General features: G+C 43.4%; 1 protein-coding gene and 1 pseudogene across 1 annotated transcript in view; one reads left to right on the top strand and one right to left on the bottom strand.

Annotated features, from left to right (window-relative positions):
* LOC133224778 (phospholipid-transporting ATPase ID-like) overlaps nucleotides 1-13,564 on the top strand; it is a 57,580-nt gene that overhangs the window by 10,068 nt on the left and 33,948 nt on the right. Inside the window, exon 3 of the mRNA XM_061376564.1 lies at nucleotides 10,012-10,070. Within this exon, the coding sequence (XP_061232548.1) occupies nucleotides 10,012-10,070 (59 nt within the window). The remainder of the gene's footprint in view (nucleotides 1-10,011; nucleotides 10,071-13,564) is intronic.
* Nucleotides 156-1,299, bottom strand: LOC133224776 (eukaryotic translation initiation factor 4E-like; annotated as a pseudogene).

Below are 13,564 nucleotides of genomic sequence, written 5' to 3' on the forward strand. Positions count from 1 at the left end.
CAAAGACTGGCTCTACTGACATAAAGCCTGGCTGCCTTCTGGGACTCCCATTCAGATCTGATAAGAAATGTCAGAATCATAGAATATCACTAATGTTATCAAATAGGGAAAACAAATAAATTCATCTATCAGCCATCAGCATAGGTTACAGCAAAGGTGATGCTGTACAAAAAAAAAATTGCTAGAAAACTGTATGCACCATACTCTTTCTCCAAACCAGTAAATGTTACTGCATACAATGCAAATATAAGACACAGTAATTTCCTGCAGGTACAGAAATGCAACTTCTTTTCTCAATACTGTGGATAAACAATTTTTTTTTCCTTGTAATAATAACGTTTCTATCAACCTATTACAGAGTGGGCCAGGAAAACATTAATGAATTGAAGGGTGAAGTGTACTCAAGTTCTGATCAGAAATGGTTACTTCAGCCAAAATAGAGGAGAAAAAAAAGAAAAAAAAAAACAAAATAAAGATGGAACAGAGAAGTACAAGACAAAGGCAAATAAGACTTCTCACAAATCTTAGCAACACTTAGATGGAAATCAAATCTAAATGTAGACCACTCTGCTTTTGAAGAGGCTTTTGTTCAGCTCCCAAATCTCGATTGCTTGACGCAGCCTCCTATGAAAGAATACTCAGAAGGTGTTGTCTTAAACAACACACCTATTTTTAGTGGTGGAGCCACTCTTAGTAGCTGTGTCTGCATGGGACTGATAACCAATCACTATCTTTGGAGGAAGTCCTAATCTTTCTTTGTATACTCTCCCTATATGTGTAACAGCATCCCTGTTTTCACATTCAGTTGTCCATATTGCTATTTTATCACCCTTGGTTCTAACATTAACAACAGCACCACACACATCATCACTGTAGTCACCAAATGACTCCTCAGTAAGGCACAGCAGTGTCTCTAGCCAGAAGCAATCAAGGTCACTTTGCCTCTGCTGTTTGTTCAGTGTAGCTAGCCATCATCCTCCGTGCTTGTACTTTTCATCTTCCAACATGGGTTCAAAGAGCGAGCAGTCACAACCAGGTATTAAATTACTAGAGAGCTGGATATGGTTGTATAAAGCCCAGAAGTCTTCAACAGTATCAAACCTTGAGATAAGATGAAGATTTGCTTGCCAGTTTTGTTCTTGTCATTTTTAAAAAAACAGAGTGCCCATCTGTTTCGTAGTGGATGCTTCATACACTGCTCAGGACTGGCAACCTCCTCACACTAAGTGCTGATGGCTCAGTTTTCTCCTCTTCTGAAGGCTGAGGGTTGGAAGTGGTTTCTGGTTCCACCGCTGCCATCTTAGATCAGTTTGTGGAAATGTTTTACCACAGCAGACATTGAGTATGAAAAATATATTTATTTTTACATAATTTCCCATGAGGGAAATAACTGTGAATAGAAAAACTTCTCAAAGTTAATTTCAGAACTGTATTTATTTGTATGATGTTTGCAGCACTTCCTATCGCTGCGTATTGCTGTTATTAACGACGTGCAATTGTGTCAAGCTGTGGCTTGACATGTCTAGGAGATACTGTTTTCTAGTAAAGGAAATTATATGTGCAAGCCAGTCACTGTCAGACTAGTTTTTAAAATAAAAACAAGTAACTATTTCAGCTGCTTTGTTTGGCATGCTGATAGTCATCAAAATATTGTGAACTACAACTACAAAAACCAAGATACGAAGTGATTTAAAATTCTAACACAAATCTGAAAAATAAACCAAAAAAAAAAACAAAACAACCTAAGCTTTCCAAAATGAAGAAGAAACAATTTCTACTGCTAATATATTTGGAAAAAAAAGCACACTTTCATTCTGAAGCCGACTGAAAGCAAACATGAAAAGATGTAGATGCTTCTTGAGAAATAATCTGTTGCAAGGCACTTCTGAGATGTGTTGAGTCCCCACCCCTTGCCCAAAGCCAAAGCAATTGGTGAGACATCAATGGGAGGAGGAAGTGAAGGAAAACCAGGACAGGTATTACTGCAAGAAATGGGGAAAGTGAAAGACGAGACATCTTATTACTCAGAATAACCTAAAAGGGAGTATTTTCTGTTTTAAGCTTATCTAGCACTTCTTCCATGCCTGTGTTCTAAGAGGGCTGTTTGAACACGAGTGTTGTACACACTCTGAGGTGTCCTTTCTGAGCTCTTATTTCATGTTTTCTCTCTCCTTATGGTGATAATATTGAATACTGCTTTAGAAAAACATCAGGCTATAATACTGAACATTATGTTAATATTACTGGGCCTCAGACAGAAGTAATTCCAGCTCACCCTCGAGGTTTCTGATCTCAGACCCTGTACCTGCCGTGTGAAAATGAAGGTATGTCAGTACCTCTCTGAAGTAGGTGTTTTGTTAGTGATGACAGAAAAGAAATAATTTTGCATTGATACCAGGAGCACGTGAAAAGTTTTACCTGTGTGAGAAATTCCAGTTGCCACGTGGTGTTTGTTTAGTGCTAGCAGAATGCTGAGCCCCACGCCAGGCACCAAAGACGCAGTCCAATGACCACAAAAGTGTATTTCTTGCATTTCATTTCTTCAGGAGGAAGAAGGATTCTTGTTCTTGGGGCAAAAAGGCATAATAAAGAAGATCTCTATTTAATAATGGAGGAACAAGCAGGAGGGAATAGGGCTAAACCCATTTATGGCGGTGTCTCTAACTGGTTTTGCTGCAGGTTTGTTGTTTTTTTTAAGTAAATCCCTCATATTCAGTGAAAGCTCCTCCGTTTCAGAGATGAAAATGTATGTGACAGCCAGCATAAATCCGCCACAGCAGCCAGAGAGGCTCCATAGAAAAAGGGCATCTACACGTGAAAAAAACGAGGTTTTGGAACATGGAGCCCTGGAGAGCCCCTCCTTTGAGTCAATAATAAAAACCACGTTTGTTTGCCAGGCAGCTGAGCATGTTCCTGCTCCAAGCAGGGCTTGGCTGTGACCTTCCCCTTGCCCGTTTTCATCCCACTGGGTTCTCACGGCTCCTCCTTTCCCAGCCACGCTTGCTGCACCCTGCCAGGCTCTGGCTGCAGTTCAGGGCAGGGATGGGCTTTGGTTTCATGCTGCAGAACAGCAGGCACACCAGCACCAGGCAGGTTGCAGTGTTAGGTTGACACTTGGGTAATGAGGGTTCTGCTTCTGTCTCTGTCCCGGACCAGCTGTGAAAAGTAGATCTCTAGCCAGTGTGAGCCTCAGACCTGTTGTACAGCTCATCCCTTCACCCACATATCCTCTGATCCATAGCAAATGTTGACTTCCTGGGTTAAGATCCCTGGCTTTGGTTTTGGGTACAGTTCACTCAGTGCAGCTCTGTTCCCAGCAAGGCACTACTGTATTATGAATGTGAAATCTGGTGATATCACCGCTATAAAAAATAATCCTGCTCTCTTTAACCCAATGGTAAGGACTCTACCCAGGTACAGCACATATAAATTGATAAACTTATTGCATGGTTCCTTTACCTCTCATGATTGAAAAAAGCAGCAATTACTGCTTTCAGGTACAAGGAGATTTTGCCTATTGGCTTGCAAAATCACCTCCCTAGGAACACCAATTTTAGTTGTGTAGTATAATAGACATATAACTTGCCCTCTCCCATGGGGCTGCCTTTCAATGAACACCCTCTTTTTTGAGGAGAAGATAGAGATACTGACACACTGTGGTGGGTTTCAGTTATTTGTGCACACGGAATAATGGTCTAGCAAAGACCTGAAAAAGGACTGGGATTCTCTGCTAGCGAAGGGATGGGTGACCTCCTGGGAGCTGAATGCAAGGTGGCACTTGTGCCATTGCTGAGAAGTGACACCAAAAGCTGAGTTATGCAGTGATGATGAGGTGCCCAAAAGTAGGGTCAATAGAATCAGGGGGGGAGATGGGATAGGAGGAGCTGGAAGGAGACACATAATGAGATTTGAAACAAGAAACATGCTGCAACTGGTGGAGGTCTTTTGAGACTGCTTACAGCCTGTTGCAGGAGAGAACTCAATTACAGTTACAGGAAGGTCAGATATGTGCCTTTGGGAGCAGAATAACTGTTTTTCAGCTTTCGCAACGTGGTATTGGTAAGGTTAATAGCTTTGCTAGCAACCACTCTACAAAGACAGCTGGGGAGGTGAGTCCAGCCCCTGGATGCCACTCTGCAGCTGGTCTAAAACGGCGTTCATGCTCCTGAGGTCACTTGCTTAAAGGGTGGAGTGGAGATTATTATTTTTACACAGTTTATGTTGTCTCTGTTCTGTTGTCAGGGTTAGTTACGCTGGCACTCCCCTAACCGGGCTGTGTTCCTTACATGCATGAGGTATCGGGGCCTAGTTTGTATATGACTTGGCAAAACCAGGCAGATCTTAACCTCCTCTTTCTTGGAGCTTCAAGACTTAGTACCTACAAAACCTTTCCAACAGCCTGCTGAAAGCACTGCTCTTGGCACATGCTCCTTAGCATAAACCAGAAACAAATTTCCAGGCTGTCTGACCAGATCTTGTGTCTAACCTCTTGCAGGACTTTTCCATGCAGCAGTCCTAAGCTGGTGGGCTAGCCAGTTACATTTATAGCTGATTTTTGGCATGGGTTTAATTTGATTAAATACAGATGTTATTCTGTGGTTCAGCTCCTAAATTTGTCTGCTTGAGAAAACAGCCACTTTCCCAGTGAGTTGGTCTCAGTGGTTAGACCAAGAACTGGGCACTAAGCCATATTTATGTACACTGAGTTTCCACTGATGAATAATCTAAAATAGTTTTCAGTGGCAGCGAAATGATAACTTGGAGTACAAATCCCATTCCTTCTTTCCAGTGATTTGTGACTGGAGTTTGCAAAAGCCGTAAGTTTGAGTTGCTTAAAGGTACAAAAAGTTTCAAGAAATGAAAAAACTTTTCATCTGATAGCCCTTCAGGTTTCCCCTCCCTTTTTCCTCAGTGCTTTCAGAATCAACAGGGCATGATAAGACATGCATGCCTGGATCTACAGCCAAATTACCCCGAGCTGTGGTTCCCAGGTGAAGCTGGTGCAATGCTTGACTTTCCCTAATTTTTTGTTTACTGTGATCATCCAAGAGGCTTTATTTCAGTCCAGACAGTTCCAGAAAAAAACAAGAGTTGGCTGTCTTGATAGTTAAGAACTGCTGGTTTAGGAGGCGCAACAGTAAGATAAAACCACTGAGGCAACATTGCCCTGTGCATGTGGTCAGTGATGGTTCTCCTTTGGTTTAGCCTGAGGACATGCCTCCTGATGTTGGATGAGGTGCCCTTTGCAATTCACTGTGGTGGTTCTTGCCTTAACCAAAGGTATTGGCTGTTATCAAGTAAGGAAAATGAAAATTCCTTGTATTTTCGCCTTCTTTACACTGCCTCTGAGGGAGGTGGATGGCTACAGCAGGCCAGAGACCTCATTCAGTTTTGAACCAGGTTCACAGCTGGAGCCTTCAGAAATGGGTTGTCTTAGAAAACCTGCCCTTAGGTACTGTATGATCAGTCACAGGAGGGCAATACTTTGAGTAAGTTCCATTTGCTGTTGTTTCTAAGATCACTGCTTAATGTGAACTGCTTCATGTTTCTGTGCCATCCCTAAACTCTTTGCAGCTATTTGTGTATCTCACATAAAAGCCATTCCTCTTGGAGAGTGCATCTCTCCCCATGGTGACAAGCCAGGCTTCTTTCCTCACCGGAGCAGATACACACGTTCTTTGTTTCTGGGAGCATGTGAGAGCCTTGAATTCGAATGCATGTGTTAAGTGCCTCTTCCATGGCCACATGCACCCTGGAGCAGGCTAAGGAAGGAGAACAGCTCCTCACTCCCCCAGTGAGCTGGGAAGAGCAAAGTTGCTCGGGCATATCCAGCTGCTGCCAGTAGCACATGGATCTCTGTTTCTGCGAGCAGTCCCCTTGAGGGCTGCCCTGCTTACAGAAAACAGAAAGTCGTTGAGGACCTTAAAGACTTTCAGGAGCTGATGCATGATGCCAAGGCTCTGCCGTGCCCTGCGTCTCATGCGCTGGCAAGGGAATAGGTACCCAAAGGGCTCTAGCCTAGATTAGCAGTTCTGGATGTCTTTGTGCCTCTCTGTCAGTCATGCATTTCTGTAGCTCATTCTGGTGAGAGAGTTGGGCAGGCCTGCTGGCTGGGAGCAACATGGATGGTGGTGGTGTCCCCTGTGAGAATCAGCCTTTCATTTCATCTCATTGCTGCAAGTTTTTGGTTTGTTTGCCTGTGCTACTCCACTTAAGAGCATGGTGCATGCAAACAGTTTTGCCTCTGCCTGGGCTCTGTGAATGTGCCTCTCTAGCCTGGTAGGTTTTCAAGCTTTGTCATCTATTCTATTTACATTAAAGCCGTTTATCTTTTCTGCGTTGTTTATTCCAGGACTAGACTTGGAGACCCTGGGGAGGGGAAAAGAGTAGCACTTACTGTATGGGAGGAAATGTGTGAGTGTTGGGAAGTTCTGGTTTTAACAAATAGCTTTATCTTTTGACTGCTTAGATAATACTGGTTGCTCTCAGAAAAATTCCTGAAGGGGCACATAACACAATAGGTGAAGCCCTGCAGGCCTGGACCTCTTTAGCTCTGCTTCTGTTTTCCTCTGGGACACCAGACAAGTTACTCTGATCTCCCTGTACATTGTTCTCCTATTGTGAAAGATGAGAAATATGTGTCTGAGGAAAGCAGTGAAGGATTAAGCACTTTGAAGGTCTTGAATGAAGCCTCTGTGGTTGGTCTGAATCACTGAGTTGGGGCAGATGGGAGCTGATTCGAAAATGCCTGATGCAGCTAGATGTGCCAGAAGAGGGGGAAAACCACATTTACCTGCTAACAAAGCTTTACATTGGTAATTTGAGGCCTTGATGCAAACAGCTCACAGAGACAAAACAATGTTGATCTGGAAAAGGGCTTAAGAATTGGGAGGGGGGGTGATGTTTTACTTATAGGGTGATTGGAAGGAAAGGAGGAAGGATAGAAGTTCAATGCACAGAACAGCTTAGACACTTGCTAATGCAAGAGTGAATAAACAGGAAGAACTAGATTTCTTAACACATCATTTAATAGGTGTAATAGACACGTGCTGAGATAGCTCATGAGGCTGGAATATTAATAGAAAAGAATTATTTCTTTATTCTGGAACAGTAACAGAGGTTTTCCTTGTATGTCTATGTGCTGAGATCCAGCATGGAGAAAGAGATGAACACATTGCAAATCTCTGAGTAATGCTACAAGGGTAAAGATAGGCATGGCAAACCAAGAAGGAAAGTGTTCTGTGAAAGAAACCAAACCAAACCAAAACATAGTTTTCTGAGAAACATGGAATGGTGATAAATGAAGAATTCTGGCTATGCAGAGGCAGAGTTGGAGGGGAACTTAGGGGGACATGACCTGTGCAGCTGGCACAGCATTTTGGTGCAGAGGTGGGTGATTTTTGGAGCTAAAGAGGAACTGCTTCCCTCCAACAGGGAGGAGCTGCCTGGTGAAAGCAGGAGGGAGTGTAAGCAGGAATGATTATGAAATGATGGTATGATACTTAGGAAAAAGTGACAATAGCAAAGTGTTTAAAATGGACTTCAAGAAGGAAATCTTCAGTAAATGCGAAGAACTAGTAACTGAAATCTCATGGGAAGAAAATCTGGGGTTGAGGGAGAATTAAGCAGAGCTGTCACTTCCTTATATACTTGATATGAAAGGCAGGTAAAAGTTACCACCTTCCAGGGAAAGGCTTAGAAGTGTGAGTGAAACAGGAAAATCACAGACTCCTCATTCACTTTGGGCAAAGAAAGGATGCCCCTAGAAGGTGCAAAGTAGCTTGTTTTATCCAGCACAAACTGTGTGGCAAAGGCAAGAAAGAGCTCGTCTTGCTTTGCTTAAAGCAAGAAAAAGCTATCAGGGATCTTAAGGTCCTTTCCAACCCTAAGTATTCTATGATTCTATAATTCTATATATAAAGGGCAATAAAAGCTGTTCTGTAGGAGCTGGGATCTCTGGGGTTCTGTAACACTCCTAGTAAGAGGGAGATCAAAGATGGCTTATGTCTGCTATTCAGTGAAAAAAAGCCTAGCAAATAATGCTAAGAAATCTGGGAAATGTCTTTTTTTGGGGGGAAGGGGGGTGGGGAGGTAGGGATCGATAGCTGTGTTGTTCTGTTGTTTTATTTAGACATCTAACATAATAGTTGCTAGAAGGACAGGAGAAGGTGGAAGGCTTTGCATTGAAATAGAGTGGGAACAGGTTGGCTAGAAGTAGAGCATAGCCTGAAGCAATGCTGCCTTTGAGAGTTTCTGATGCACAGACAGGTAAAGTTTGAAAGACAGGGAAGAGAGCAAGCACAGCATCTATCTTGAAACAGGGCAAAAAGAAAACCTGGGCAATTATAGATATATTGGCTTGACTTCTTGGTGAAGGCTAAAATAATCTAACTAACCACTTCAAAGTAACTGTGCGTTTGTGGGAAAGAGATGACTAACAGTCAGCACTCATGAAAAGCTGCAATAAACCAAAATGAATTCTGTATTAGCAGTAGCCAGAGGGCTAGAGAAAAAGCCTTAGGTAACTGTCATGTATCTTGACTCTCACTTGTGGCATTTTTACAAGTAAACGGGAGATACATGCTTGAGGTAGAATCACCATACAGTGAGTACTAGAAAACAAAATGCACTGACAATAGTTATCAATGACTGATTATGAAACTTGACAGATTCATCAGGGATGTATACTGAGTCTGGTACTCAATATTTTCTTCTACTTCACGGCTTGCATAACAAAGAACACACTTAGCAAATGTGCAAATGGCACCATGCTGGCAGGAGCTAAAAGCACACTGAAAGATAGGATTAGAATTGACTAGTTGGAGAAATAGCCTGAAAATCTTTGGGTGCAGTTCAGCAAGGACAAATGACAGATTTGCATTGCTTGATGAGGCATTAGCTCTGCCAGAAAGTGTCTGGCAAAATGGATCATATTCTGGAGCGCCATCAGCTGTGTGCTGGTGGTGCCTAAAGATACTATTTTAAACTACTTCTAGTTGAGTTCCTATGTCACATACACATTGTCTACAAGATAGGTGGAGTGTCTCTTATGCTTTGGTCAGCTTGGTAAGGCTTCAGCAGCAAACTATGGCCCATGTTGGCCACTGTGCATCTAGAATGAGGTGAATTACCTGGGAAGCTCACTGGAGAGCCACAAGAGTGATGCTACTTCTGACTGACTGACCTGTAAAAGTGACTGAAGAAACTGGAGTTGCTTACCCTTGGCAAAAGAATGCTACAGTAAGGCATTACAGCCTTAAATACGTAAAGAACTTGTCTGAGCTGTGTCCCAGGGAAGTAGCACAAGGAACCGAGGGGGAGTAGAAGAGCACATTTGACTATCCCAGGAGAAGACACAATTTATTTAAATTGGAGTAATGACTTTTATGTTAAATAGTGGGAGAAAAAATCCCCCCAGGAGAAGGACACTGCAGTCCTGGAAATAAGCAGCCTGAGCAACAGCCATCACTGAAGCTTTCTAGGACATTTATTGGGAGTGACAGGCACGATGCTGTCTGGAGGTAGAGGATAGATCTGATGGTCTTTCAAAATCCCTTCCAGTACTTTCTGATTTCATGATAGCTACGGTGGTGATGTCCCATCTGTGGGATGATGCTAGGAGATTCACTTGTACTGGAGAAAGGGCACTAACAGTAACCTGATGGCAACAGCTCCAGAGACTTCAGGGTGAAGAGATGGAGCAGGGTAGGAGTAGTGAGCACCACTAGTTAAGTGTAGTTCTTATCCAGGAGAAGCTGAACAACCTGTTAAGCCAGTGCTGGTATTGCAGTGAGTGGACAGTTTAACTGTGCTGTGATACCAGTCCGCAGTGCTGCTCTATCAGTGTCACCAGCCTCTTCATTTGCCTGACATGGGGCTGTTAGCCCAGAGCACAGATTTCCTGTGACATTACCTTTCATCAGCTCTGCTTGCACTTTCTGATGTTTCATTCACATCTCTATTGGCCTGCTTACCAGCAAGCATGCCTGATGTTTTTCCTCTTCTTTACAGAGGTAGAGAGACAACTTCAAGCAAACAACCGGGATTTTAATCTGCAGTTTGAATATGCTGTAAGTAACCGACATATGTTGTTTCATGCAGATGTAGTCACAGATGTAGCTTCATCTGCTTCATGTCTTGAATGTTGTTTCAAGGGGGGTGATGTGACTGCATGCTGATGACGACCGTGCAGACTAGGCAGACATGTGCCAGGTAAACCACCAGTGATGATTCAATGAGTCAACCATAGGGAGCTCTGTCTCTGGAGTGAACACTGCAAATGGGCATATGATGCTGGGAGAGCGTAAGGTGGTGACTTTACACACTTCCAGAAAACTATTTGTGAGTCAAAGCATTTGCAGAATCAGACTCCAAGGCCTTTCAATAATGGAACCTGGGGCCAGTTTTCTGTTGGAAAAGTGTCTCTATTTAAAGTAAAACATGTAAGGAAATGTGTCAGTTCCTCAGCTCTTACAGTGAAATCCTCTCTGGCAGGAAGGTTTTGAATCTGGCCTTTGTGGCTTCCTGCCAGCTTCATTTCCAACTCCTTTAACAGCCTACTTATGCTGAAGTTGTACCATGAAATCTGTGACTCCAAGGAGCCCCTTGATACGGGGTTGGCTGTGACCCAGGTCTGCCAAGCTACAGTGCCAGGGAGCCCCTCTGGCAACTTGACTTCCAAAGGCTGTGGACCATTTGCTGATACCGTATGTGGAGGAGGGAAAGCTCAGCCAATGGACCTGTACTGCCTGGCTGCAGGGTCAGCTTCTCAGTGAGGCGATCCTGAAGCTGCATTCTTTTAGTTGAATATTTCAACTAATATTAAGATGTGTTTTGTGAATTTTTGTCCTCTGCATATCTGAATTCCAGGGGTGAAATTCATACTTCAGTTTTACTCAGGAGCTCCTTTGAATCATGTTTTGGTTTAGGAACATCACAAGTATTTTTTGGCAAGAATTGAAAAAAACGAGCGTTTCAGAACACTGTGATTTCTTGTGAGGTAGAAAGTCTGACTTGCCAACATCTTTGACTAAGGATCTTGATGCAGCTGATCCGTTGGCAACAAGAACTAGGTGGTTTTCAGGGGTCACCTTTCATCCCTGACCTACCCAACAGAGGTTAGAGACTTCCTGGGCCCAGAACACATTTCATGTGTCCCGGATGTGAAATGCATTGTATTTAATATATGTAAAGGACTATGCAGCATGAATGCCTTATCAGTCCTAGTGATCTGAGACTGGGAGAGTGCATTTGATTTGCACAGAACCTGCCAGTAATGTACTGGGGTGGGTATTGGCACTACATATGGATTTGTGATCTTTCATTGAATGACTGCAGTGTTGACTGTGTGCAGCAGTGGGGCGAGAAAGCAGAAGGGAGATGTACAGTGATGTCAGGGTAGGAAGAATAAGCAACCCTTCTGGTTCTGAGCCTATTTCTGTGAAAAGCCATTTCTAAGGCTGACTTATGTATCACTGCTTCCCAGCTCATTGCTTACGTGCCCAGTGATTTGCAAATAACCAAAGTTAAGGAGAGGACTGTAAGATCTCTGGAGGGTTTCCATAAGAGTCTATTGATTAGGTGTGAAAGTGGAAGCAGCCAAAAAGCCAGCTCAGTATAATATGTTAAAACTTGACAGTAAGTTTTAGTATACTACCCCTCATTTTAATCAGCTGTGGCTTATGATTTCTGGAGTTGAGAGTAGATTGAGGCTTAGGAAATTCATAAAGCTGTCCAGAAGGAGTGAAACTTTGAAGTGGTGAGTGGGTGATGAGGTATTAGAAGACTTTAGGTGATGATGCAAGAATTGCCCTAACTGTATAGGGCTGCACATCATGTCCCAGGCTTCTTATTTCCAGTAAGTCCTGGCAAAAGTTCAATTTGTTAAACCCACATTGTCATGTTGTATGAAAAGGACAAATCTTGCTCATAAATTACTTCATATCCCATACTATAGCTTGCAGGGTGCTTCTGGAGAGGCCAAAAAGGGAAGTAAGTCTCCTGGTACTCTTCCATCAACATAAGCATGATGCTCCTCAAAGTTAGCTCTTCCAGTCCTGTAGTTCACCGAAAGCATCAAACCTGGCCCCTTCCCCACGTTCAGATCTGCCTTAACATGGTCGAATTGCTCTGCTAAGCACTAGAATGTGGTCCAGTGAGGGACTAAGACTGAACGGCAGAGCCTGCCCTGGAGTGATCAGGCAGCTATTAGTTTCAGCTGCTTCTTGGCACGCTGACATTTTCTAGACAGAGTAATTTCTGTCTCCTGCAGCCACAGTCCTCCCTCGGTATATTTTCCCACCCTCTCTTTTTTCTTTTTTTTTTTTTTTTTCTAATTTGACCTTTATACAAGCAAACAACAGAAGTGTTTGTACTGTCTGTTCTTCGTTGTGGCGCTCAGCTCTTTGTGACATGAGAATCAGCACACAAGGGCAGCCACGCAGGGATCTGAAGTCTTCCTTATAGGGCCAGGAGAACAGCTGGTCTACAGCTCTTGGTCCCACAGCAAAGACCACTAATCCTTGTCCTCTTGCATACTTGTCTTCTCTTGAGGCAGAGGAAAGGTTGCACCAATAGGTATTCCAGCCAGATAAAAGGGACAATGGCCAGAAACTGTAAGGAAAAACAAACAATATAACAAAGCTTTGAAAATATTTTAGACAGTGAAAGCCACAGGAGTGAGGTTTAATTTACTTGGTAAGCTAAGGCTGTGTTAATAAAACATAAAATCTATAGAACCGGTTCTTGCAATAAAGCTAAGGGAGGCAATGTATGTTTCCTTAGGGTGAGGCAGTTGCTGAAAAAGGGCAGTAAAGAAAAGAAAGGGAATTGCAAACAGAGGTGTAATGTATTGTCTTACTGCTGCAGCCAGGATGTATGTTGCAGCTGGCGTTCCAGTCTTTCACTAAAAAGAGTTTCTGTTATGTAGGTATTGATCAAAACTACAGAGGTGCTTTGTCCTAGTTTAGTCTCAGTGAGAACAGGGAAGTGGAGAAGTACAATCAGAGGTGGCTATGTTGTCCATGAATAGATAATGGCTATCCTCCCTTCCCAGTGCAAAGTCTACAGGATATCTGTGAAACGAGAAGAGAGGAGCTGAGAAAGACTTGAAAGCTCTGTTGCGTGTGGAGTCTGACATCAGTTCTGGCAGCTGCTGAAAGCTGGCCCTCCTGGTGTGAAGCAAGACTCCCAGATATGCTCAAACCAGCTTTGCAGGAACGTGGTGCTCCACCGTGGAAACCTGTGTCTCCCAGTGCGTGCAAGGGCATGTCCAGATCATTCAGACTTGGGAAGGCAAACTGCCTCCCAGATCTGGGAGGAAATACATGAGACGCCAAGTTGCAGTGTGTCCCTTTAGCTGAGCACCTGCTGGTCAGGAGGGTTGGATAGTGCAGGAGGCTGTACTGATAGGGTGGGATGAGATTAAGAGGTGCATAGGAGGTGCACATAGTAGAAATCACCTTAACACAGTCTTCATGGTGAGAATGAGGGACAGCTTCAGAGGCAGAACCTAATGCACCCTTGGCATATGAGATGTGTCACACGAGGCTGGAAGATTGGGATG

This window comes from Neopsephotus bourkii, unplaced genomic scaffold (assembly GCF_033783945.1).
Source record: "Neopsephotus bourkii isolate Nb327-2 ecotype Australia unplaced genomic scaffold, CSIRO-AGI_Nbou_v1 NB_1722, whole genome shotgun sequence".
In the NCBI taxonomy this organism is placed as follows: domain Eukaryota; kingdom Metazoa; phylum Chordata; class Aves; order Psittaciformes; family Psittacidae; genus Neopsephotus; species Neopsephotus bourkii.